At 35.0% G+C, this 27,801-nt stretch overlaps 1 protein-coding gene across 3 annotated transcripts; it reads right to left on the bottom strand.

Moving 5' to 3' along the window:
• Window positions 1-1,353: 1,353 nt before the first annotated feature.
• On the bottom strand, window positions 1,354-21,704 carry LOC125813074 (protein ENHANCED DOWNY MILDEW 2-like). 3 transcript variants are annotated; one of them, XM_049492562.1, is made up of 20 exons: window positions 21,670-21,704; window positions 19,802-20,235; window positions 19,622-19,727; window positions 19,059-19,112; window positions 18,841-18,980; window positions 16,499-16,589; window positions 16,208-16,306; window positions 12,570-12,817; window positions 12,371-12,463; window positions 12,050-12,282; window positions 11,795-11,969; window positions 11,516-11,663; window positions 11,309-11,410; window positions 7,559-7,651; window positions 4,460-4,501; window positions 3,742-3,852; window positions 2,206-2,277; window positions 2,024-2,130; window positions 1,880-1,943; window positions 1,354-1,800 (listed from the first exon to the last, which is right to left on the bottom strand). In XM_049492562.1, exons 2-20 carry the CDS (start codon window positions 20,209-20,211, stop codon window positions 1,360-1,362), a joined length of 2,829 nt encoding a protein of 942 aa, XP_049348519.1. In that variant the 5' UTR covers window positions 20,212-20,235; window positions 21,670-21,704; the 3' UTR covers window positions 1,354-1,359. The 3 variants fall into 3 exon arrangements, with proteins under 3 accessions (XP_049348519.1, XP_049348518.1, XP_049348520.1); XM_049492561.1 differs by lacking the exon at window positions 21,670-21,704 and adding an exon at window positions 20,321-20,455; XM_049492563.1 differs by lacking the exon at window positions 21,670-21,704 and adding an exon at window positions 20,321-20,434 and having other exon boundaries at window positions 19,622-19,718.
• Window positions 21,705-27,801: the final 6,097 nt, after the last annotated feature.

Raw genomic sequence — 27,801 nt, 5'->3', positions numbered from 1 at the left:
TTTTTCCACAGGTTTTTTTTTTTCTTAGTAAGGTTTTAACGAGGCATATTATCTATCAATGGTCATCCAAGGGGGAGTGTTGTAAATCATTTTGGTGGTTAAATGGATGACCATAACTCCTTGGTTAATTTCCCTCCTTTATGAGTAGTAATGTTGTTGATAATGTGGTCAAATGGATGACCATAACTCCTAGGTTAATTTCATCCTTTATTGGTAGTAATGTTGTTGATAATATGGTTAATTGGATGACCATAACTCCTAGGTTTATTTCCTCCTTAATGGGTAGTAATTCTCAAGGTTTAATGTAATGTTTATGACACCTTTTGGTATTCCTCAATGTAATCCTATAAATAGTGGTGTTGAGAATAGGAAAACAAGAGATGATAGTTTTTCTTATTCTTCATAGTATTCAAGTGTTCACCAAATCTTCAAGTATATACAATATGAACCCTTATGCCTCTATTTATAGTGTAACATAGAGGCATACAAAAGGTTAGTCATAAACATGACATTAACATGAATATAATGGGGAGGTTATGGAAGTGAAATGTTACAAGAATAATGGTTATAAAGGTGGAGGTTATGGAGGTTATGGTTATCTTCATAATGGAGGAAAGTAATGGAGTAACTTCTTGATGCAATGGACATCCACAATATATTATTTTATAACATATGTCTAATTTATCAATTCAATTTGGTTATTTTTGCAATTGTTTTTAGTAAAACCAAAATCAAACCAAATAATATCAATTTTCAAAATTTAAAATCAAACCAAACATCAATATTTTTAATCGATATGGTTCGGATTGCAGTTCAATTTGATTTTTTAACCATAACCATGAACAACTCTAGTTACTTATGCTTCTAAATTTGAGCATATTTTTTATAAAAAAATAATAAATTATAGTTATTTTAAAAAAATATTGAATATTACTTAAAACTCATACAAGGGACTATAATTATTAGAATTTTAACAAATTTCAAATAAAATTAGGCTCACTTAAATTTTTGATAAATCATGGATGGATCATATATGTTGGTATTCAAATTAATTATGATATTCTATTGGATAGCACCATGGTCTGCTCTCCATATTAATTTTTCATTTTAGGCTTAACCATCCACTACCTCATAAGATTTAGCTCCAAAAAGGGACCATGCATGTTGCCCTGGAACCTTCACTCTGCAACATATATTATGGTTTCAGTTTTTGGAAGTCTGCAGAGCAAGTAGATTACCAAATCTACTTGTAATATTATCTGTGGATATTCTACTGTACAGTAACCTTATCATTAAAAATGAAAATTTCAAGCGACACTACCAAAAGTTGAGACATGACGAAGGCCTAGACTTGATCTTTCAGTGAAGTGGGGAATTCGTTGGAGTTGACAGATCCATGTCAATGCACATATCCTCAGCTGGTGACGTTTCATTTTCATCCTTACCTTGGTAGCACATATCCTGCTCAGGAACTCCAAAATGTTGATTTTGATTATATTCAGCATCAATAGAAATCTCAGGAATATCATCCAGCAAGCTACTAATGTCACCACAGCTGGTCAGGATGTCGGAAAAGTCACCATAGCAATCATGCGTTTCTTGCATCAAGTAATTTGTGATCCCTGTATTTACTATGTTTCCTTCTGCTTCAGACTTTCTAATATGCCCGTGCTGCATAGCTACTGCTTTGTGCTTAGCAGTCCAATCTGGGCGACTCCACAGATACAATGGAGGGGACACGATGTTCCATTGCTCCATCTGCTGGTTATGCACATTAATTGATCCTGGCAGGTAAAAGGACTGGCATAACAACCGAGTCATATCATTTGTAAAGAGAAAAATGAGGCAGTAAAAATCTTAGGTTTTCAATCTTTTGCACCTTGCCAGCCAAGATAACGTCATCTTCCCAAATTAAATCATAAGGATTCTTTCTTTTATCAAGTCTGCAATGGCAGAAGATTGATAAATCAAGCGGTAAGCAGAAAATAACTGAACATGCTGCTTTCATAATATAAATCTTCACCTTTTTGTTTCTTTCGGAACAGTAATAATTAAAAGCTTCGGTCTGAATGTGAGAGCTTTGCTTATAAATTCATTTGCCGTGGAGAAAGGGGGATTAAACCCCATGATCTACTCAAGGCACAAGATAAGATGGGTTATTCAAAACAATGTCAAGTTATTCAAAGCCGAGGATTTCCAACATACCAATTTGGATCCTTCTGGCAAGTCTCTTAAACCAACAGTCATCCAATCCCTCTTCTCAAAGTTGAAATCATTCTGGAAAGTTGTGAAATCTCAAGAAGTTATTCATTAACTTAAAAGACACAATTAGACAAGGCACTAAGTTAATGAATACAAAGCAAACGATCTTACAGGGGCAAGTGTGGACTTTAAGGAAATAGAGCAAAAGTGGGAGGAAGGTTTCATATTCGTAGTTTGCGTAGGAAGTACACAAGAGGAGACTAACATAGGTGTACAAATGCATTAACTCTATCCCTTCCCTTCCCTCTACCGTTCAATCTATCAAAAAACATCCAAGACAGCCTGTTTTTCTGTAATTTATAGAATAATGGTTCATAATGCCCCTATTAGTTCAAGCAATAGTTGCAAAATCAGAATAAAATAAAATAAATAAAAAAGAGTAATATCTATATCAATCTCCAGAAACCAATCAGATGTGTGTTATTGTGAAGCATCAAAGCGCACAGATTATTTAGTTAAACAACAGTCTAAAGACAGAAACCTATAGACTGGACCGTATTACTCAGTGAGTTGAGAAAAATTGAAGATCTGATTAGTTAAAAATTTAAACCTTGCTCATAATGCTTTCATAAAAGGAATATGTATGGTAATACTTTCATAACTATATGAAACTACCGACTCTCTAGCATCTCAGATGTCGTGAATAACTTGTACTAAATAGTAATGTGCTTTTGAGTTGGCTCGATAAACTAAATACTCCCTATATCCTGGTGAGTAGATTGAGCTTTAATCATGACTGATCATAGTCTTTTTCAAGAGTCAAACTATTTAACGAAGTCGAGTTGACTAGGTTAGATGTGTTAAGTTCAGTCAGATTTTAAAGCAATGTTCTTAACAAGCAAATCTTCTCACTTGATGGAGCATTATAAGTGGCGAAGAACCTAATTGTCAAGGATGGTCTGTTGTCCAGAAGTAGAAATTGTTTACTAAATTGGTGACCTCTCGTGTCTATGAGGCATTTTCCAAGTGAAATTGGAGCATCTCTCTGCTCAACCTATGTTGTGTCTGACAACACAGACTGAAGCTAAATAGTATTCACACACGTAGAAACTTCACCATACCCTAAAAGAATAACTCATCCCTCAATTACCAATGATAAAGAAAAGACCATACTACATATTTTCATTCTCTTTCATCATTCTACTTACAACCCATCACGTTTTATTTGCGTAATAATATACCACATGTTGGTTATCGAGTGCTACGTTGTAACATTTGGCTAATGAACAAATCTTAAGGTATTGTTTGACTGGAGCAAAAAAGACTAGCTAGTTGTAACATGAAGGGCCCCTACTCAATTGACTGATCCAACAATCACACAAGAACAGTTGCTGAAAGAGGAAAAATTAGGGAAAACTCTAATTTACCGTGTTTTACCCAAAAAAAAAAAAAACAGAATTCCCAGCAGTAATCTGGTTCACCTCCAATTCAGATAATCAAAATGAAGGTAGTTGATATGATTGTTATGAAATAATTTACCTTTGTTTGTACAAGATCAAAATTTCTGAATTGGCATGTTTTCCCCATTCTGTCTAGTTCTTCTTTCATCAAGCAGCTAAAATCATTGGATCCACAGCAGAAATCGACTATCTGAACAAGAAACGTATCAGCATTCAAGGAAGTATGTAAAGCTGCAATCCTTTGAACAAGATAAGAGAAGGAAGAACAACAACAACATACCCAGTATAGTCCCACAAGTGGGGTGAGGGAGGGCGCGGTATAAACAAACCTTACCCCTACCTTTGTGAGGGTAGAGAGGTTGTTTTTTCTGATAGACCCTTGGAAGAGAAGGAAGAAGAAGAAATAAAAAAAACAAAGCAAACAAGTGCATGACAAGAGATGTTTAACTGAAAATATCAAAGGTTCTGAGAAAAAACTTATCAATGACAAAATTGAAGGAGTAAAAGAATCTGTTTAACTGAATTTGTAATCTGAATTTAACAAAAATTAGGCAGACTGAAAATTTTTGGAAATTCAGAAATCACCTTTTAAGTCAACAAAATACAATGTACACCCTCCACATCAAAAGTAAAAAAGAAAAGATAGGCAGGTTTTGATGTCAATACAAGAAGAGAGACAAGTACAAGGAAATAAAGAAGCAAGAGAAAAAAAGAAAAGATAGGCAGGTTATGATGTTAATACAAGAAGAGAGACAACTACAAGGAAATAAAGAAGCAAACTCATAAGGACTTTTTACCGTGTCACCATCCTGCACATACCATCTTAGTCTGTCAACTACCTGCACAATGATTCAGTCTCTAATTTGCATAAAAACACATAATAAGTCTGATACAATTTATAACTACGGGCAACAAAAAAATAGTGGGATAGAATATAATGTCTGTGCTGCAAGTGCAAAATACAAGTAGGTTATATATTAAAATATAACGTAGGCATTTGGGAAAATTTGGTTGAAGTTGAAAAGGAGTATTTGGAAGTTGCAGTTGTGTTTGGAAATGAACTTTATCTCACAAAGTATGTGAAAGTCGAATATTTGTAAATGGAAACCATTATTTCACTTTAACTACTCCTTAAACTAGTATTTAAATACTATACCAGTAATTTGAACACCAAAATTCAGTATATTCAAATACTGATGGTCAAACAAGTATTTGCATTATGACATGTTTCATCAACTTGAATGATCAGTTTGTGGCGTATATTCTTACAAAACCGATTTGCAGCCGTAGTATTAAGCAAATGTGTATCAAGTTAGGAGCATACATTGTATACATCCCAACTAGAGAGTGAGTACTAAGAATGTTAATGTACATTTTATACCAATGTTATAAGAAGTACATAAAAGCTCTAAGGCCTGTTGGGGCTTTAAGTGCAAAGAGCAAATAACGTGTGGGCTTTAATGAGAAAAGGCGAAAATAGAAAAAAAAAATACACTCAAAATTATGGAGTATATGTTTAGTCCAAGACTAATAAATATAAGCAATGAATAATAAATATATGGACAAAGAAATTTAAAAAAAAACGATAAAATGAAATAACAATTGCTTAGTGTAGCCTCTTTAGGAGAGGCTCGTTCGCAAGGGAAATTTGTCTTAAAACCTTAAAGACGACACTAAACAACATCCTTAGTGAGGTGAGGCGAAGCGCTCAACATGTTTTGAGCCTCGCTTCTAGGCTTAATTGTGCTTTTGACAACACCGTTTTATAATTCCAACTTGCGAGGGAGTTAAGAAAGTTAACGTTTGGAACAAGTAAACAAGCTAAGTGATCATTCCTTGTATTGGAAATGATTTACAATCCTTGTAATAGTGTAAATTAGGAATAGGAATTATTCTCATTTCCATTTTTGGATTACTTGTAACCATTACAAAAGTCCCAACTTGCTTGAGGGAATAATTAAGCTATTCATTCCCCAATATCTCTTCTTTCTCTTTTCTTTATAGGTCATTTGGTAGAGTGCATTAGAAAAAATAATGCATGCATTAGCTTTGCTTTGTGTATTACTAATACCTTGTTTGGTACACTTTTTCACCTATGTATGCATTAGTAATACACTCTAATTGATATTGAAGGTATGTATAACTAATATGGAAATCCATTGTATTAGTAATGAAGAGGGTTTTAATGCATGCCATGATTAAAAACACAAATGCCCCTCAAACCCTTTTCCACATCCTTTCCCCATATTTGAGGAGGGTATTTTTGTAAATAAATATTTTTTTAGAAACTATACAATGCATGTTATTTTTAATACACCAAACCAAACACTGCATAGGAAATAATCTCAACATAACTAATACAAGCCCTTATATACAAAAAGATTCCTAATTATCATGACATAATCATTAGATATTCCACACAACATTCTTAATGGCTTGCTTGTCCATCAAATAATTATGTCAAAAGTTTACGTATTGAAAAATATTTGCAAATAATGGTTGGCCATGAAATATTGGGTTTCTAGTGAAAAATTATTTGAAATTCAAGTAAAATATTATTTGAACTTCAAGAGAAATATTGAAATAGCAGTCTGAATGAGCATTTCAAACAAAACATTTCAAATCTTCAACTTGCCATCCAAGTTCATGTCCAAACGTGACTTCCACAGACCATTTTCCAACTTCAAATCCTATATTTCAACTTCAACTCAAAGATTATGCAAAGCCATACTTAGGATCCATTTGTCCATAAAGAGTAGAAGTAGTTTTTGGAAATAAAACTTGGAAAAAAGAGTTTGGCCATATAACATGACAATTTTTGGCGAAAAACCCAAATTCCCAAAAACTATATAAAAAAAAAAAACTAGTTTTCAGGCCAAGTTTTATTTTTTTGGAACTTTTAAAAAATTAAAGTTTACCCCAAACTTTTATATTTTATAATAACACCCCAACATTTATTAATCCCAACTTGACAAGCTTGAGAAACGCACCATGAAGGCACTCACTCAACTTATGTATTGTATTTATGTTTATGATGTGTTTGTTGCTATCTGACACTCAAGTATGTAATGGTATTGTTCCATAGAACTTGTTAAAAGTAACGTAAATATAAAAATTGGAAATATTTTTTATAAGAAGGTTGGAGCTTATAATTTATGAGTTTAATTTTTGTCACAGAGCATGTTCATCAAAAAATGATAATACGAACTTATATGAGTATTTTTAATAGTTTTTAAAACTTATGGATATAAATCATATTTCTTTAAGTCAAATATTTTTCCCAAAAACTATGGTCAAACACATTGTGAAACTTCACCCAAAAATGACTGGCCAAAAATATTTGGGAATCTATGACCAAACGCTAGCTTAATAGCTCTCTTGACTTTCAACAAAGACATAATCATCAATAATATTCTATTACAATATTCTGAATGATTATCTTGACTTTTATTTAGGCTTAGCCAAATGAGAGAGTTTGAAATTTGTTATTGCAACTTCTACATCATATTCAGAAACTATACAGCTCTATTTACTTTCAGGAAGCACTTCTGGTAAACCTTGTTTTTATTTTTTTTGGGCAAACCTTGTTAGAAAACTGAAAACATGCATACAAAATTCCAGGGTATTAATCTGTTTCCTCATGTAATGTTTCTGGGGTACGTTTTAGCCTTGGATCGAATAGAAAAGCTATGACGATGGAAGACAGGGTTGACTAGTATACCGGCTTTGTTGAGTTTGTTTTAAAGTTGCATCGATTAGAAAAACTCTGAAGATGTAAGACAGGGTTTACTAGTGAGATGTAGCTATATTATCACTCCCATTGAGATACAAGATACAACAACAACATATCCATCAAGATACAAGAACTAATAATAAAATGCAAAAACAGGACATACCTCCTTCAGTTTGTCCACCTTCGTGAAGTGGCGACCAAAAGATGTATAGCGCATCCCATTAAGAAAAGGGGCAAGATAAGATCCAAGCTTCTTCTGTAACATACAAGAGAGAAATGAATATTTGCAACTCATTCATCAGATAGTCAATCAAAAACAACCATTGAAGGCTCAAATACAGCTTAATAATAGAAATGATTGGTCATTTGCTATATGCAGATGACACTATCATTTTTTGTGAACCTCGGGAGGACCAAATAAGATTCTTAAAAACAATCTTACTGTTTTTTGAAGCTTCCTCGGGTTTGAAAGTGCATTGGGGGAAAAAGCAATTTATTTCCAATCAAGGAGGTGACAAACATTTTGAATCTGGCAGATATTTTGGGGTGCAAAGTGGAGAATATGCCAACAGTTTACTTAGATATGCCTTTGGAAAATGAACACGAGCATACAAATTTGGGATGGCATTGTGGAGAAAACAGAAAGGAGATTAGCAAGATGGAAGGCTCAATATTTGTCTATGGGAGGCAGACACACTCTCATCAATTCAGTGCTAGACTCCCTTCCTACTTATGTCATGTCACTATTTCCATTACCCCCCAAAGTTCTGAAGAAGCTGGACAAATTAAGGAGGGACTTCCTTTGGCATGGATGCAAAGAAATTAAAGGTTATAACCTAGTCAAATGGGAGATAACCTTGAAAAGCAAAGACAAAGGAGGTATGGGTATTAGAGATCTAAGGAAACAAAACAATAGTCTTTTGATGAAGTGGTTATGGAGGACGGAGGTATAATGAAGAGGGGTAAGCTTTATGGAAGGAAGTCATCAGATCCAAGTATGGTGAGTACAATCCTTGGTGCAGTAATGTTAGTGTTGATGCCTATGGGGTGGGGGATCTGGAGAACTATCAGAAACTTATGGCAAAAACTTGAAGCTAATACGTACATTGAAGTGGGAGATGGCAGGAGAACTAAGTTTTGGACAAATGCGCGGAACAAACAGATTCCTCTAAAAGAATCCTTTCCAGATCTGTTCTTACTATGTAGTAATCCTGATGCAAATATCAATGAATGTTGGACAGCACAAGGGTGGGATCTAATCTTCAGAAGGTTTTTGAATGACTGGGAAGTGGAGAGAGTGGCCAAATTGCTAGACCTATTAGAAAACTTCCCTGGCATCACCAATGCTCCTGATTCTTTGAGATGGAAACATAGTAAAGATGGGGCTTTCACGGTTAGCAGAGCATACAAAATGGAAAGTCCACAGCAACACAACTCTAAGCAGAGTTTGTGGAGAAAGGTATGGAGAACCTTAGCACCAACTAAGATAAAATGCTTTACATGGTTGGTTGCTAGAAGGGCTTGCCTGACACATGAAGTGCTGAGGAGAAAAGGAAAGATTATAGTATCTTGGTGTTCATTATGCGGGAACGCAGCAGAGACCAACCAGCATCTATTCTTGCATTGCAACTTTACAACACAAATTTGGGCCATCTTCCTTAGTCTCACAAAAACAAACAGGACCATGCCCGAGCATACTGCAGATTTGTTGAGTTGTTGGATAAGAAGAGGGGGGAGCACGAGTCAAAAGGCATGGTGGAGGATAATTCCACATTGCATTTGGTGGACAGTATGGAAAGAAAGAAATAGTAGAAATTTTGAAGATAGGTCCAATTCCATTCAGAAGGTTAGATGGGATTGTATTGCATTCTTTTTATTTTTGGTGTAAAGAGAAAGGTTTAGAGGATACAGAACAGATTGTAGAATTATTAGGACCCTTGTAAGTATTTTTGTTTTTCCTCTTCTTTTTTTTCTCTTCTTTTGTTCCCCTCTGTTTGCAGGTCACCAGCATCTCCTTAATGCTGAAGAATACACCCTTGCCATTTTCAAAAAAAAAAAAAAATTTAGAAATGATTGGCAATTCATTTGACAGAGATTGAAATGTTGAGTAGAAAACAAAGATCCATAAACTGCAGGAACTTCCAGTATCCATAATTGAGAAGGTATGTGTCTAGATTTTCATATCATGGTCATATTCGATAGGTAAGGCAATAGGCGCAAAAGGAATCACCAATTACACCCTCCAGTAAAAAAATCTTCTTGCAATCAGTCAACACTGCCAAAGAAGAGTTTTTAGCTGTATTTACCAACTATTCAAGGTAGAAATAACAGTCTCCAGTACAGAAAGGATAACCATATCTTTGTGTAGGAATAGGTTATTAACACTGAGATATATATCTAGCATATTGTATTATGTAAGATGACGCGAGATATTGAGAACATCAAGGTGAACGAAATAAACATTTCCCGAAAAAGAAAAAGAAAAACAAATTAACATTTCCATACAAATACAAAGCTTATGGTGCCGATTCTCCAAATACTGACATACAATAGCTTCTTCTTCTCACACCAATAAGATTGAACTCTTGAAAATAATTAACAACATTCGGTGGAACTAAAAAACTTAATTGTTGTGATATACAACTTGTTGTGATGCAATGCATGCAAGTTTAGAGACTACCTTCAAGTGCATGAATTATTTGCCTAGTCTTTAGCAAGAAACGATCTAGAGAGATCTAAAAGGTGCATAAGAAAGAAGAGCTAGTAATTCTATTCCACGAGCTAATAAAGGAATCGGGCTCCAAGCATGCATTGATGCAGGAACTTCCAGCAGCTGAGGCAGATTTTTGGTTTAATTTTTGGACTAGGTAACAGCTAGACCATCAAAGGGAGTTATTATATTCTTGCACAAAATAATTTATGTTATCATGGAGACGGTTAACCCGTAGCTATGACAGCATCTTGCTAATCACATGTGGAAACTTGTAGAAGTGCATTAGAATTCTGTTGGTGCAAGTAGTAAGTTCAATAATCTAATATACTCCTACAACTAGATCACCACCATCCAAGCAAGATAAAAATCTCAGCTGTTGGTTAAAAAGAAGTAGCAGAGGTACTACATTTCTATTGATATAGTTCATTTAGCTCCAACCAAAAGATGTCACTAATATGAACCAACTCTCTTTCTTGAAAATGGTGTTTTGTCAAGTATTTTTCATGGGCTAACATTTCCAAAGAGAACTAGGCCTCGTTAAGCTTTTCCAGGGATGATTTAAACCCTAAAAGTTCTTTCTTTATCCCTTCTTTCTGTTCCAAGTATATATGATATGTCATATCGACACTCCTGTTGTAGTACTATTCTTGTAGTTTCATGTTCTTCCACTTATGTTACTATTTGTTGTTTCTTGTAGTTCGATTGTAGGATTATTGTTGTAGTATTGTTCTACTAATATCTCTTGTTTTTGTTATTTTCAATTGTCTAGTACTTTCATTACGTCTTTTTCTACATTGTTTTTGTCTTGAGTCGAGGGCTATTAGAAGCAGCCTCTCTACCTCACCTCTGAGGTAGAGGTAAAGCCTGTGTACACCCTACCCTCCCCAGAACCCACTCTGTGGGACTACACTAGGTATGTTGTTGTTGTCATATCGACACTCCTCTTTCTTTCAGAATTGTTGGACATGACATGCACTCCCTATGTTCGACACTCCTCTTTTTTGTCAGAATTGTTGGACATGACATGCACTCCCTATGTATCACCCAACAAGGGAACATACTGCACAACATAGCGTAAATCTGGAGCAAGAAACTCGTCAAAAATTTAATCACAAAATAACACATCAAGTCAGGAGCAAGAATGTAGCTATATAAAGCCTGTGTTTATAGGTAAGAACATTTTAGGTCCTGTGGAGCAACCTTCCATCTGAAAATCTGACTAAGAATTTCTGGCTCGCAGACAGCTTTGGCGTCTTCAATGCTGCATCCTTCGTCTAGTTTCTTCAACGCTACTTGAATAGCCTGGTCCAGAAAATAAAGAGGAATGTTTTATATAAGAGGAAACTGCAGAAGAAATAAGAAGAAAAACTGATTACATTCTCTTCAATGCTGAACCAGTAGATGTACCTTTACGGAACACTGAACTTTTCCCAAGGTAATGGCCTTGTCTGTGAAATTTTTTTGAGAGTTACTATCTATACATTTCCGGTACTGCTCATTCACAAATTCCTCCACATTAAACGAAGAGGTGGAGTTTTTTATCAAAGTCATCATTCTGCAAACCAAGTATCAAATGCAAAGTAAATAGGTTAACCAAATGCATTTAACATCCATTAAAAGTTATATCTTGGATGGAAAATGGAAGGATGATTCAACTTTAAGAACATGATGAAGTCCATTGAGTACCTCTTTTTCATTTCATTATCAGCCAATTGCTGTGTAATGCTGGTCTTCTTCATCACAGGCATAACTGGACGGACATTCACCGTCTTGCCACTAAAAGTACTTTGTGGGGCACAGACCAACTTTAGTGGCACCTTCAATTTACCTCTTTCCTGTGTTGGAGGCTTCAATTGTTTTCCTGACATAGATGTAAATCTTTAATAGACTTAATAGCTTTGACCAATTACAGAACAAGAGCTTGTATAAGCCATGTAGCACCTTTTCCATAAGAATCACCAACTTCAGTAGCATTGTGCCCCGCCTCAAAAGTCCTTTTCATGTGCAGGAAGCTTGTTTCAGTGAGAGCACCAAGAACCTTACTCCTTCGTGAGAGCATCCTCACAGGTCCTGATGGAAGTCCTGAGGATTGTGAGTTTGCTTTCCCATCAATATGTGGAAACACGATATGGTCCCTTTTTGGAGTCCCAATTTTAGGAATGATCTTGTGGTCCCTGGGCAGAGGTAGGTTTTGGTAATTCTTTTAACAGATATTAAGAACATGAATGGTTCATGATTCCTGAAGTTGCAGATGAAACTTACATACAGTATATCAAGATACGTCTGGGCAAAAGATCATTCCAAGCCCTTTTCTGGATGTTTTTGTCATAATGGGAGGGCTCAAAAGAAATACATCTTAGAAAAGTCAACAAGAAAACACAACATGAGATTCCCAATACTTCTGTCCTCAAGTATTATTTAATCAAAGCACTCAAAATCAAGACAATAGGATCAAGGAAACCTTGGTAAGCATCTGCGGTGATATGCCTTTGGACAGCGTCTACAAATTGCAAATTGCAACTCATATTCCTTTTTATCCTCCCCTTGCTTGCAGACAGAACATTTATGAGCAGGGCAAGTAAATGATTCTCCAGCTACGATTTCCTTCTGCAGCTCTAAGGCTCGACATTTATCACCCGGATGAAGTAACTCTGAGATGCATTTAGGATGAAAGAAGTGTCCACAAGTTGCCGAAATGCAAGGGAAGACCTTGGGGACATTGTGCAAATTAAACATAGGTGAGCAATTTGGATATCAAAATAGAATAACAGTGATATGAAGAATTGGAAAATATGTAGAAGAAACATATATCAGTATCTCCAGTATTATCCAATTCCCAATTCGTCCATATTCTGGGAATCAGAAATGGCTCTGGTTCAACTGCAGAAATTCCAACCATCTTCCAATTCTCTTCATTTGAGCAAAACACAGATCAGATAGGTAGAAGAATAAGCATATTCTATTATATGACAAAAATTATTTACATTGTTCCAGAAGGTAGCATGTACTACCATTTTCATGCTAGCACTATCCAGTGATGAGAAATAGAAGACAGACGTACTCTGAGGTGACTACCTGCTTTAATCCTAGCATACTCCCACCCACCTTTCCCATCTAATTTCTCTCTTGATTTTCTGCATTTTTAAAACAAAGTGGTTTCCTCCTGCATTTCTTTAACCCCAGTCAGATCTGGTTTCTCTCTTGATTTTCTGCATTTTTAAAACAAAGTGGTTTCCTGCATTTCTTTAACCCCAGTCAGATCTGGTTTCTACCTCTCCTCATTAGAGAACCATTTTTCCTTAAACCTGATAAATTGTTCCGTTCAATCATCCCTCCAGCCTATTTAATATTCTCTCCTTCTACAGTTCTACTTAATAAGCTCCCCCCTCCCCCCGGTGAGTGTTGCAGCTCCCCTCCACCTCACCAATACTCCAAAATAAGCCTCTGGACACAAGAATGAAGAAAAATGACATATGACACTGTTGCAAGTTAGATACAGAGTCAGCTCAAGTTATACGAGATTTGAGTCATGTGTGGATTCAGAAAATAGTTATTCCACAGATACCACAAGAGAAGACTCTTGTCTTAGCTTGTATTTGGACATGTGATATGAAGTCATGATTTCAAAACAGCGTTTGGACATACGATTTGGGATCATGATTTCAAATCCCAAATTCTCCTAAAAAAAACATGATTTGGATTCCAAATCATGATTTCAATTTTTTTTAAATGTAAAACTTGACCCATAAGTTAGTATTTTTTTTTAGAAAAAAGACTCATGCTCGGCGTGAAGAGACTGATTGTACCATGTGAGAGGACTTACTTGAGGATTATATTAAAGAGTAACTAGTTACTACTATTGTTGACTAGTGGATCTATATAAAATTATGTGTATTTGGAAGTTTGTAATAACCAAACATTTATTTATAAAGGGAGTGTGGAGATATGTGATTTATTAATCCGATGCCTTAGGATATTCCGATATCTTGTTTATGAACTATGGTTGGCTCATTTGATAAGATGCATAAGAGTTGGAGAAATTTTGATAGTTTTCACAACTTGTGGGGTTTTCATGTTTATGAGAAAAAATACAACTTAAAAAATCCAAATTGCATGTCCAAACAAAACTTCAACTTCAAATCATGATTTCATATAACACATCTAAACAGGCCCTTATTTACAATGAATAATCCAGTGCATTATGTTGACATTCTAACACAGAGAAAACTACAATATCCCCGCTAAGGACTACAAAGGAAAAAAAATTGAAAAGACCACTTTGGAAGTGCTTGACTAGAAATGTAGAAGCATAATGCAAAACCAGATATTAAAACTTCTCAAACATTATCTAGGGATGGTCCAGAGACACTAGGAAAAATGAAACAATCAGTACGGTAAAAAGAGTACAGGATAGGAGAGAGAAGCTACCCCTTCTCTCCACTCTCCAATACCTTGCCTTTTGTCTAGATCTAGCGTTTTCTTTAATGTTTAAAGATTTTTCAAACCTGTGCATATGTAAAAGCTCTGACAATGATTTGAATCATTTGATAGACTTGAGCATGTGAAAAACATGTTGGTTACTATAACTAAATATTTATCTTCCTCGTAAATTGATAGGGGATAGGGGATGAGTGATATAAAACAAGATTGAGTCACGAAATAAAACTTTCAAACCCAAAAGACATTAACCAAATGAAATGAAATAAAATTTAAAAAAAAAAAAAACAGAAATAAAAGATCCTATGTAATCATTAACGAAATCTGTTTATTTGTTAAAATCAGTTTTCTCAACAATAAGGACAGAACTCAAGCAAGTAGGCATTGGCATTAAAAACTTGAAGAATCAAAGGCCCTAAAACTGAAGTGACTGTGGAAATATGCACAAGAATAACAATCTTTGTGGAGTGATGTGATCAGAATGAAGTATGGGGAGATGGATGATTGGGTTACCAAGGTGGCAAACAATCCTTATGGTGTAACTGTCTGTAGATCCATAAGAAAATGGTGGACTACTTTAAAGAACCATACTGTCATTAAAGTGCATGATGGCAACAAATCTGCCTTCTGAAAAGACATGGTTACGCAACAGAAGTTTATTAGAGATATTTCCAGGCATGTTTGATTTAGCTCAATAACATGACAGAACTGTGGCTGACATGTGGTCTCCTCAAGGTTGGGATTTAATTTTCAGAAAAAGCTTGAATGACTGGGAAATCCAAAGACTGCTTGAGCTCTTAAAACACTTGAAACCTTTCAAGGGCTAACGGATGGGATGGACGGACTATGGTGGAATGGACACAGAAAAGGGGTTTACAAAGTGAGTTCAGGGTACAAGACTCTTGACATGACCTTTCCACAGACCACAAAGTGGCCATGGAAACAAGTCTGGAAAGCCAGAACACCTCTGAAGGTTGTATGCTTCTCATGGCGGCAAGCAAAGGAGATTGTACTGACCCATGAAAACTTGAGAAAGAGAAATATCATCTTAGTCACAACTCACAACTGCTGTTTATGTGGAGAGACAGTTGGCATTTGTTTTTGTACTGCAGAATCGCTGACCTACTATGGAAGATTCTCATCAATCTCAGAGGCATACATTGGACAATGCCTAGCAAGGTTGTTGACACTCTCTCTAGTTGGGAGGAAGCTGAGATTGGTGCAAAGAACATGAGATACTGGAGAACCACTCCAGCTTGTATTTGGCAGACTATTGGGAAGGAGAGGAATGCCAGGTGTTTTGAAGACAGAAGTAGAACATTACAGAAGATTAAAACCGACTGTATTTTGTTATTATGGTTTTAGTGTACAAAGAGTACCCCCCCCCCTAGATGCAAAAGCTATCCTAGAAGTTTTAGAATCTTGCTAGAATTGAGGAGTTTTTTCTGTTTTAACTGCTTACTTTTTGTAAAGGGGGTTTCAGTAGGGTCTATAGTACAAAGTGTTGCCTTTTCGAAATAAGAAAAAAAAAAAGGGACAGAGCTTACAACATAGATTTGTGAAATTTTATCTTCCAAGTCAAAGAAGAAAATTAGAAAATTTGGCATTTTGTTGATTCTACCCTTAAGATTTTCATGTGTATAAAGGACAAGAAATTCAAACCTCTGCACCAGTTAATTTGTCAGAAGACCCCAACAAGCCACAAGCAAAACATTGATGTTGTTGATATTGGCAATTTTTGCACAAGAAGGTCTGGATTGCCTGTGAAACAGCCATATGTTAAAACTTCTATCTTATTGTTAAAGGGAAGTCACATGCTGAAACTTTACAAACAACCAAGCTTGAAGCACTTCCTAGTGCAGTTGGATAAACCCCTAAATGATGACAAAATATAAAGAGAAGCAGCAAAATTTTGAGAAACCAGGACAAAGAACAAAAATTTCAGATTCGTACTTGGTGATTTCTGTAAGAAAGAGATTCACAAGAAGATTCAGCTCCAGATTCCACGGTCGGATGGAAAGATCGTATGCAGCGGCCTTCACAACTGACAAACAGCATTCAGACAGACAACATTCAAGCAGTACAACACTCTGCAAACATTGAAGGACATATACCATAGTTTTTCCCAAACATCTTAGGATTAAAATCACACTAATGAATGAAGGTAAATCCATGGAAAAATGCTATACACAAAAACGATTTATACAATCCAAAGGCAGCAACAAAAAAGATGATTCCTTTAAAAAGAGTTCAATGCTGATCTCCTCTATTAGCCTTTTTTTTTCACTAACATCTTTAAGCTTTAGACAGGAGCCAGATGATTTAGTCCAATATAAATTTTAGTTACTTGTGTTATGATCTCAGTTAATTAGATCAGACTAGCTTACTTCTGAGAGACTAAGTTGCTCGGACTCGGGTGCAGGTGTCCGGCATGGGTGCAGATCTAGAGTTTGAGTCCTTCATGATCTAAATTTTAAAATTTGGGGGTACAGATCCAGGTATGGATACGGGTGTGGAGATTTGGATAAAAGTATTTCAAATATTTTAAATGTAGAGTTAAAAGAATAAGCCTAAATTATGGTGGACTATTTGGAAGGAATGCACGAATTTCTGACAGCAAGTTTGAATATATAATTATTATTAAGTACAAATGCATCTCCTTGCATGTTTTTTTGGTGTAACATGGCTACTGCAAATGATGTAGAGGTCATGAAAGGCTTCTTAAGTTCATTGCACATTCAACAATGATATTGACATGTAAATATTTTTAAAGCACCTTCTGATGCGGACCTTTAAGTTGAAATATCTTTTAGCAATAAAAAACATATGTCTAAATTATGAATTCACCTAGCTTTTGTTTTGATTTCAGAAATAGTTGCATATTTCTCAATCGATTTTGATCAAAGTACCCAAAATCAATTGACCATATCCGTTACGGATCCCACACCCAAGTCTTGTCAACAGGATGTGGCACCAAAAGTGAAGAGTCCATGCTACTTAGCTCTGAGAATGAACTGACAGGACAAATATCAATTTCTCTTCATATTTCTTGGGTGGAGGGGAAGGGAAGTATAGTGGAGGCTAGGGATCATAGACTTGAAGAATTATTATTTGGAGTTATGTTCCATAGCATTCAATTGGGACTAATAACTTTCCCTTTAAATTCTTTTGGAGGATGGGTCTGTGAATATTGGGGAAAGGTTAGATGTTTGGTGGAATGAACCCAGTCCTATGTGATGTAGAGTGGACTTTTAACCACTAGGTCACAATTTCCAACATATCCTACCAACAATTTACTAACATTATTCAGATAAACTAGTATCAAGGAGGAAAGGGAAATTCCGAAGGACTTAAAATTTAGTAGAGATTTGTAAGATCAAATTTTGTGAAGCTCCAAATCTTGAGCTATTCTATAAGCAACAAATATCAATCACGAGTCAAGATACATGGAATTGGAAGGATAGAGAAATAAGTCATTCACAACGAAATCATTATACTATATAGCCTGCTAAGGAGGGTGTGGTTTACCCTCACTTCTTAGTCTGGAATCCTAAAGCACCACTTCTTTGAATGGTTTGCACTTAGCAGATTGAGAAACCATCTTCACAACAGAGAAATTACACGAGAAGTAGAAAGAAGAAGGTTTGACGTTAATGTTAATACACGCGTTGGGGTGGGGGTGGGAGGATCAAGAGATGTCAGCTATTATTTGCTAGCATATTTATTAAGGGGTGTTGCTTCGAACCAGTTCAAAATTGAATGGGTAACGAGGGTACAGTACATGCTCCATAGCTGGAAATCAGAATGATAAGGAAGAAATAAAGCATGGGATATGCCCCTTTGCCACCCGTATAAATTATCTCTAAAGAAAGAAATCAATGGGCATTGAAGTGATTTAATTACATTCAAAAGTTGCATTTTCGTCTTCTTGCAAATTTTGGGCGAACCCATGAGATTACAATCAGTATAGATGGTTGATGCTCCTAGCAGAGAAACATATCTCTGTTTGAGATTTTTTTACTTTTGTATATATACCTAGTAGCTAGTACAAGGGATTTCCCCTTTTAATATCAATAAAACCATTAACTAATTAAGAGAAAGGGAAAAAAAAAGCAAATGATCATATGATGAACTCAAGTTCATCCTAGAGTCATGGGTAACACTTTCTGAGTTATGTATAATTTTAGCCCTTCTATGTTCTAATTACTTTTACCAATTTTTTCTTTTCTTTGCCCATGTTTAATGTTTACACCTACACAAGATATAGAGAGCTTATATTGGAAATGTTGAGTTACCATAGAAGTTCTCCCCCATCATCACAAAGAGCACAAACATGATCAAATTGTTCATCTTCAACTGCATCATCATCGCCACCACTATCAGCATCGTTATCGGTCTCAATAATAAACCGGGGTCTCTTTTTTGCTTGATTGCACTGCTAGACAAGCCACAAGTAATAACTGATAATTCTTGATTAAGCATAAAATGAGACAACATATAAATTGCATCTAACCTCATAACTGTGTATCCTCTTTCGTGATGTCTCCAAAATAAATGCATCAAAACTCTGTTTTCAAATGTTAATTTCAGTACAGAATAATGCCGGAAATGATAATGTATACGCAGTGAAAAATCAGAAGCAGGTGATAGCACAGCAAGGTAGGATATTAGCAACTAGAAGAAGAACTAGTTCAAAAGCAAGTAAATGATAGACCAGTAACTGACACTCAAATAAGGATCAGATAGTGATAGTCATGCTACACTGAAACATAACTTAAGCCTCATGACTCTCAAGCCATCAAGGCTTCGACAGATGAGAAGAAATCATCAAGTATTACAGATTTGAACGTGAGACCTCATGATTTACAAGCCACTTCATTGACCCATGAGGATACACCCTTAGGTGCAAAACTCTCACTGGTCTTACAGAAAAGAGACATACTTTTTTTTTGAGAAAAGAAAAGAGACATACTTTGAAACTACATTCAGCTACCTACACACCAAAAGAATTAGATAGCTATGCAGAAAGTCAACACGACAACAAACATGTTATACCAATAACTAAAGCATCACAACCTTGGAATTAGATAAATCTTTATCCCTCCTTGCAGCTTCTTTGATTGTTGGCATGTGCTCTAGTAGATCATCTTTAGAAGGTAGTACCTCATGTGCACTAAAAGAACTGATTTAGTAGATTCCATTATAACCAAATTTGGCAACAAAACATTTAAAGGATTTAGGTGTGACTTTCAGCACCTTAAACTTTTCCCAATGTAATTCCACACAATCCCTCCAACTGCGTCTGGGTTCTTCTTCACAAAGTGGAGAAAATGAACAGTGATGAGTACTGTTCTGATAGTATCTACATAACCTGCTCGGGGTTTAAGAAGTTTGATCCAGATTTTATCTTTGGAGAGCACATGAATTTCTGGCAGGGCATAAGAAAGTTCAAATCTCCATGCTAGAACCTTCTTATAGATGGGCTGAAGACCATCATCTGCAGTTCCACGCAAAAATATCTCTGAGTTCAGTGCCCCAAGTATGTCATCCTCACCCCACTGAAGAGGCAAAATGGAAAATGAAGCAACTCCTCCATTGCTATCAACAAAATGGTAATTGGTTATGCAGTTGGGAACAATTTCACCCTCTTCGTCCGATGATGCCATGAACAATAATTTTGAAGTGTCTACCTATTTGTCATAGTTAACAAAAACTTGCATCAATAACACATGATTAAACAGTCATATATGCTATTTATCAACAACAACAACATACCCAATGTATTCCCACTGGTGGAGTTTGGGAGGGTAGAGTGTCCCAAGACCTTACCCCTATCTCATGGAGATAGAGAGGCTCAAGTAACACATAACAAGTCAGTTCGGAAAAGACAATGCAGAGGTAGAACAAGGCATAGCAAAAAATAACATATTGGCGGATAACAGGTCATCCCCATGTGTCAAAAGGATTTCTCTTACTCATATAACAATTTTTCATGATACATTAAAGACACAAAAAACGACAAGAAGAAGAAGAAACTAGTACAAAATCAAATAATACCAGAATTAAAAACTGACACACAGACCTAATAACAGTAGGTGGACACAACAACAGATCATTTGTAGTTCAGAAAATAGCAAAAGACAAGTTTTACTTTGTTATCTCTACAGCTTCATTCTCCAGAATATCCCACAATCCAACATTTAATTTCAGAAGTACCACCAACATTTCAACAAAATAACTGCAATAATTAAAGTACTAAACTAAAATGTTATGTATCATTCAAAAAAAAAATCTCAAGTCATTAAACCCCAAAGCCCTAACTATCAGCATTTTTTTTCCTTTTTTCATATGTATCAACCACGTCACATAGTATACAACACAAACCCAGTTCACAAACAAAAAAAAAATGAAATGTGTATAATAAAAAGCAGTGAAAACCCCACATTAATAAAAAAAAAATCCCTTCACAAACCCTCTCCCCCCCACCACAGGAACAAGGTATCATTGATAACTTCCCAGGAAAAACTTAATATAAACACAGATCAGAAACAAATACATTCAGAACAGCTATAATAGGCGTCAGTTGTATCCATTAGAGTAGATATTTTACATGGGAAAGAAAAATAACACCATTCACAAATTACATTACAAATGGGGGTCCATCAAACCGAAATATTCATCATTTAGCTACCATAAAATTGATATTATTCAAAAGATAAAAACAAACACATATGATCCCCAAAACAATGCTAGTTCCAGAAACATCATTTAATTTCAGAAGTACCACCAACATTTCAACAAAATAACTACAATAATAAAGTACTAAACTATTATACAGTGTTGCTAAAATATAGCAATATTATCGTGAGATCATTCACAAAAAAAAAAAAAAAAACTCAAGTCACACCAAAGCCCTAACTGTTTATCTTCTTCTTATTTTTCCAAAAATCCATTATCAACCACGCAACATAGTATACAACAGAAACCCAGTTCACAAAAAATAAAATGAAATATGTATAATAAAAGCAGTGAAAACAATACACTGATCACTTGAAGAAACGAAAGAGAGAGTATGATATGCAACTCCATTTCTTCCATAGAAGGTGCAAATTAAAGCATAATACCTGAAGTGGGTAACCTTTTTTTGTCAACTTGTGAAGAGAAATTGTGAGAAAATAGAGAGTAATATGATGAACCAAAATAGAGAGAACAACACAAGAAGGGTGTGTTTGATCAACGGTGAGGAAGCAGACTGACAGAGACTTTCACAGAAACGAGCAGTTGCTTTTGCAGAAATTTGTATGTACTGGTACTCCTCATTATGGCAGATCACGTATCACTGAAAAATGACCAAAAATGTCCTTCAATTAATTAAACAAATTTATCATTCATTCGACTTAAAATATTACCGTAAATTACAATAATTAACAAATTAAAATATTTCTAAATTATATAAAAATTTGGAGTCATCCAACTTTTAACTATCCTGTAGACTATTTTGGGAAAAATGACAAATATACCCCCGAACATTCGTAAATGATATCTAAATACCCCTCGTTATATTTTTAGAACTTTGATGCCCCTACCGTCTAATTTTTGGAGCGTGTATACCCTTAAGACTAACGGAGGGAAAGGTGTCACGATCTTAACAACCTATCAAAAATTTATTTAATTTTTATTTCCAATTAAATAATTCGACCCGGATAATTAAAAACACACCCAAATAATTTAAGACCCACCCAAATAAATCCCATTTTTCCATTCTTCTCTAGTTCCAGCGACCACACACCCCAAGAACTAGTTACCCAACACCACTGCCGCATCTCCATCTTCTCCGGCGAAGCTCCATGTACAAAACCACCTCTAATTGCTATCGAACTCAACCTCTTTTGCTCTAGCAACGCTCCAGCGAAATTAGTGAGGCAGCGACCCTTCATCCACCATGAAACCTGACCACCACTTACCCATCTCTCCCTCACTATTGCTCCAACAATTTCGGTGAATCGAACCAACGACCTCCGGTGAATCGAACCAGCGAACTCCGACAAATCGAACCCGAGAAGAAGCTGTTCAGTCATGGAACCGTGTCTTCCCCACAAGTCTGTGCATCCTCCCTCTGCAACCACTCCCAATATTCTTTTCCTATTTGATTGAAGACCCCTCACCTCTAGCTTGGATCTCCAAATTGTTGCCTCTCTATATAACAGTTCACAGAAACTGCTCTTGTTATATCTTGCTCATGAGAACATGAACACTTGCATTGTTTCATCAAAATCAATTACTACACACTGGACCGTGCGCTTTCTATCTACCGCTTTCCTGTTCCACCATTAGTTGGGTCTTAAATTATTTGAGATTTATTTGGGTGGGTTTTTAATTATTCGAGTCGGATTATTTAATTGGAAATAAAAATTAAATAAATGTTTGATAAGTTGTTAAGATTGTGACACGTGTCCCTCCGTTAGTCCAAAGGGTATACACGCTCTAAAAATTAGACAGTGGGGGCATCAACGTTCTAAAAGTATAACGAGGGGTATTTATATATCATTCACGAAAGTTCGGGGGTATATTTGTCCTTTTTCCCAACTATTATTATTTCGGAAGTTATTATTTTATTACTATATAGAAAAGTCAACACATCTTGGTTAGTATGTCTGCTTCTAGCCGAGGGCATTTATGTAATTTTCATACTTTTTCGTTTTAGTTTATTTATCTTACTTGTATTAGTCTTTTAAATATTTGAAGATTACGTTAAAAAATCCTATAAAGTAAAAAATTTGACAACTCTGATTAGGAATCACATAGTTTTAATATGAAATTACAATTTATCCATCTTTAGTTTGTAATTACATTAATCCCTTAAAATTAACACAAACCGAATACATAATATGTAGCTCGGATACATTAAAGAGTATCTCAGATACATTATAACATAAACCGGATACATAATATGTAGTTCGGATACATTAAAAACTAGCTCGGATACATAATATGTAGCTCGAATACATTATAAAATGAACCGGATACATAATATGTAGATCAGATACATTAAATACTGGCTCGGATACATTAAAGAAATAAGGGATTTTAGAGGTTTTTAGAAATAGAAGGGGATATTGGAAATAAGGGAAACATAAGACGTGTATTTCAGTAATTTTTCCTTCATTTTTACTTGTCATTGTTTAATTTAACACACTCATTAAGAAAACAATTATTGATACAAGTATTTAACAAATTATCCCTATTAAATGATGTTTAGTTAGGCCTTGGAAAATGATTTGGAAGATGAATATTTAATGCTGAAACATGGAAAAAATACTAATTATTTTTTCTAAAGTGACAAGTAAAAATAAAAATTTATTTTAAAAATAAGTGACGAATAAAAGTGAACTGAAGGAGTATGTTAATGGCAAGTATTTAATTTCGTGATACTAGTAGTACATTATACACTTTGAAAAAGAAGCAGACAGACAAAAGTATACTTCACATTTAATCCAACTATACATACATCATATTTAATCCAACTTTACCCTCCCATCAAATGTTAGTAAATTATACTTCATATATAATCCAATTTTATCAAATAAAATTCAAATATGGAATATTAATATTTACTTTAACAAATTGATTAAAAAAAAAATTGGTTCTCATTCGATCCAGTAATTATATTGGAGTTCGACTAAATCCGGATTTATCCTGGAAAGTCCTACATTGGGGTTAAAGCACTTCCTAATAAAGGTGACTCCCTACCCAAGAGGACTCAAATCTGAGACTTCTTGACTAAGAATAAAGGAGTACTTACCACTCTACCATAACTTTGATTGGCAAATTAATTCAATACTTAATTACATAGACTTGTATATATTGCATATGAATATTATTTGAAATTGTTTGTTCAAATTATGTATGTGACATTTGGTATCACCCCACAAAGCAAAATCAGGATATGAGCATATTTTTTTCCTATATATAATCAAGTCTTTGGTCTGATCAATCAATCCTCAACATAACAAATAAAGTGCTCAAGTAGAAAAATATGTTTCTTATAATAGTAGAACGAGTTGGAGCTTATTATGGATGTGGCACTCGAAGAACCGAAGATGTTGATGTAAACATAAGTTTTAAGCACACATGTTCATACTATCACATAAACTTAATGCATATCATGAATTTAAACATGGTAATTATACTAGAACACGTTGCAGAAAACATACCTAAAGCGTAAGCATTATCATACATAAATAGAAGCCTTAATTTGAAATCGATTTCTACCTTCGTGCCCGTTTTAAGCACACACGTTCACTCTATCACATAAATTTAATGTATATCAAGATCTTAAATGATAATCTTATTAGAATACGTTGCAGAGAATATACCTGAAGCATAAGCATTATTATACATAGATGAGTGAAAGCTTTGATTGAAAATCGATTTCTACCTTTGTGCCCTAACCTTACGCTACTAGCGGCGGCACTAGTGATGAAATTGTGCAAATAATATATGATAACCCTAATTAGAGCTGTCAAAATGGGTTGACATAACCCAACCCGACCCAATCCTAACGGGTCAGAGAGTTAAATGGGTTAGGACGGCCTGACCCTTTTAATTAAAGGGCCTATAAAATAGCAGCCCAACACAGCGGGCCACAGATTGGGACGGGTCGACCCTTCAACCAAAAAATGAACAATATTGGTGTCTTAGAAAGAGTATTGAATGTTGATATTTGATGAACACGACATCAATACATACAAAATTAATTTATGAATTACACACTTAAGTGAATACTTACAAAAATACATAACAACCAAGATACAACATCGTAAGATTCATCCGAACAAAAAATATTACATGATCACTTTTTTCATAAACACAACAAAGGGGAAATTGAAAGTTAGGCATAAAAATAAAAGTAGACTTGATTTTAGTGGGCTAATGGCCCTAAAATGTAAAAAAATTGCAAAGGAGTTAGACTTCATTTTATATTTTTTAAATATTTATTGATAAAATCTTTACAAATAAAACACTACTAAAATATATATAATAAATATTTTTAACATTCATAGCCCACGGGGCTGACCTCTAAGGCTCGTGGGTTGGGCCTACGAGGCTAGCGGGCCAAATGAGGTTTGGCTAAAAAGCCTCTTTCCTAAATGGGCCAAAAAAATTAGGTCCAACCCCACTTAATTCAAGGGTTGGGTTGGACCGACTTAACGAGCCAAGCCCATTTTGACAACCCTAACGATGGAGGGAGGATCAACTTATAAAGGTTGAAACTTAATATTGTTATGGGCTTTACATTAATTCAATCAAAAATAAAATAATAAAAAGTCTAACATTCTTCCACTTGGCTCAAAGACCACATAACACTAATATTTACTGACATATTCATTAATTGCGGATAAAACACAACTCTTCTATAATGTCCATCATAAATACCATGATATGACAAAATACTAATGTGAATTATGACGGTTATACATAATTTTGGACTACATATTTCCTTTCATACATTACATAACAACTTATTATACCAGGTTCATAATCTATAAAATATTTAAAACTATGGTCCATAATCATGTCTCATTGAGGCTTATCTTATAATATTTCTAAACAACAATATGCACATTCTTATGAAAGTTAGAAATTCATCAATGCATATTAGAAATACATAATTGAGCTCAAGTGTCAAAACATAATAAGCACATCAATCTTGAGATCATTGCAGTTGACACCTTTTGTTTCTATATCTTCTCTTTGATGACAAGTGACATTTAGTTCATAAGTTCGATATTTTTAGAGTATTAGTCAAATACTATAGAGTATCATAAGTTTCAACGACTTTATAATGGCGTTGACAATTTCAAGTTCTGAGACAATGTTTTACAGTACTAATGTGTGAGCAGTGACTACAAACATAGTATCACAATTTTTTACTTTCATAGTTAATAAGATGACAATTTATTTAACCTTTATTTCCACGTCACTACTCTTTGAGGGGTATTTTAGTCTTTTCCTTACTCCTTCAACTTAAATCATTTTTAGTAATAATTTAGGGGTCTAAACTGATTAAAATCAGTTTCATTCATCCCCAATACGCTTAGGGTGTTAGAAGAGAGTTGAAGAAGGGAAAAGAGGGGAAAAGAGGAGAGGTTCAAGGCGTTCGTCAAGATTCTTGAGTTTTCTTGTGGAGTTTCGCCAAAGGGTTGATCACTAAGAGGTATGTGAGTTCTCATAGTGTTGGGTTCATTCACCCACACGTCAATCATGTTATTTTCAGCGCAAAATTCATTCTTAAAGTTGAAGGATTTGAATTCTTGTTGAGTTTTCTTGGAATACCTTTCATAATCTTGATTGTTGGGATTTCAATGAGTTTTTGAGATAAGTATTAGTGTTTTGAGGGTTGTTTCGAGTAGATTATCGTGTACATATGTTGAATATTCGATTCTAAGTGATTGAGGAAGAAACCATTCGATTCTAGTCGAATAAGATCAGAAAACTAGTAGAAAAAATTGTCGAAATTGTCTGGGGGAATGGTGGCGCGGCGCGCCACAATTGCGCCAACAGTGCACCAGAAATAGGACTCTGAACTTAGGGGCTGGTGCCCCACGCCAGAAATGCGCCTGGATCGTCTGCCCCCATCATTTTTCCGTCGTTTGCTCCATTTAAGTTCTTCTAAAGTATACCTTTACTCCCTGCTGATTCTAATCACTCTAAAGTACTTCTAAACACCTAGAAATCATTCATAAAATTAATCACAACCTTTAATTCATAATTCAAATTCAAGGCAGAGTTAAGAGTTGAGTCTTGAGAGTTCTTTTAGACATTTTGAAAAAGTCTTTTGAGTCGTTTTAGGAGTCTTTTACAATTTCAAATAACTTGTTTCAAGGCTCGAGTAAGTGAGTTGAAGAATGAGGAAAATGAATTCACGAGATCCTTCATATCATGAATCATAACTCTGAAATTCATAATTCAAATTCAAGAGAGAGTTAAGAGTAGAGTTCAAGAATGTCTTTGAGTTCAATTGTGAATCCTTTGAGATCAACTATAAATTCGAACTAAGTAATGAGGAAGTAAGTATGAGAATGAGAAGAGTCGTATACATGAGTTCCATATTGTTATGTAAACCTTCGAGTCGAGTCGTTCATCCCCATAAATTTCGCATAAACTTCATAAATTGAGCATCTTTGAGGGGAGTAGTATCTTCAAGTTCTAAGTTCTTGAGCATTGAGTTCCTAACCCTTTTGAGATTATAGTCC

The sequence above is a fragment of the Solanum verrucosum genome, unplaced genomic scaffold (genome assembly GCF_900185275.1).
Source record: "Solanum verrucosum unplaced genomic scaffold, falcon-dt-bn FXZP01000995.1, whole genome shotgun sequence".
In the NCBI taxonomy this organism is placed as follows: domain Eukaryota; kingdom Viridiplantae; phylum Streptophyta; class Magnoliopsida; order Solanales; family Solanaceae; genus Solanum; species Solanum verrucosum.
The sequence above is the reverse complement of the archived record's forward strand: the minus strand, read 5'-3'. Positions and strand labels throughout refer to the sequence as shown.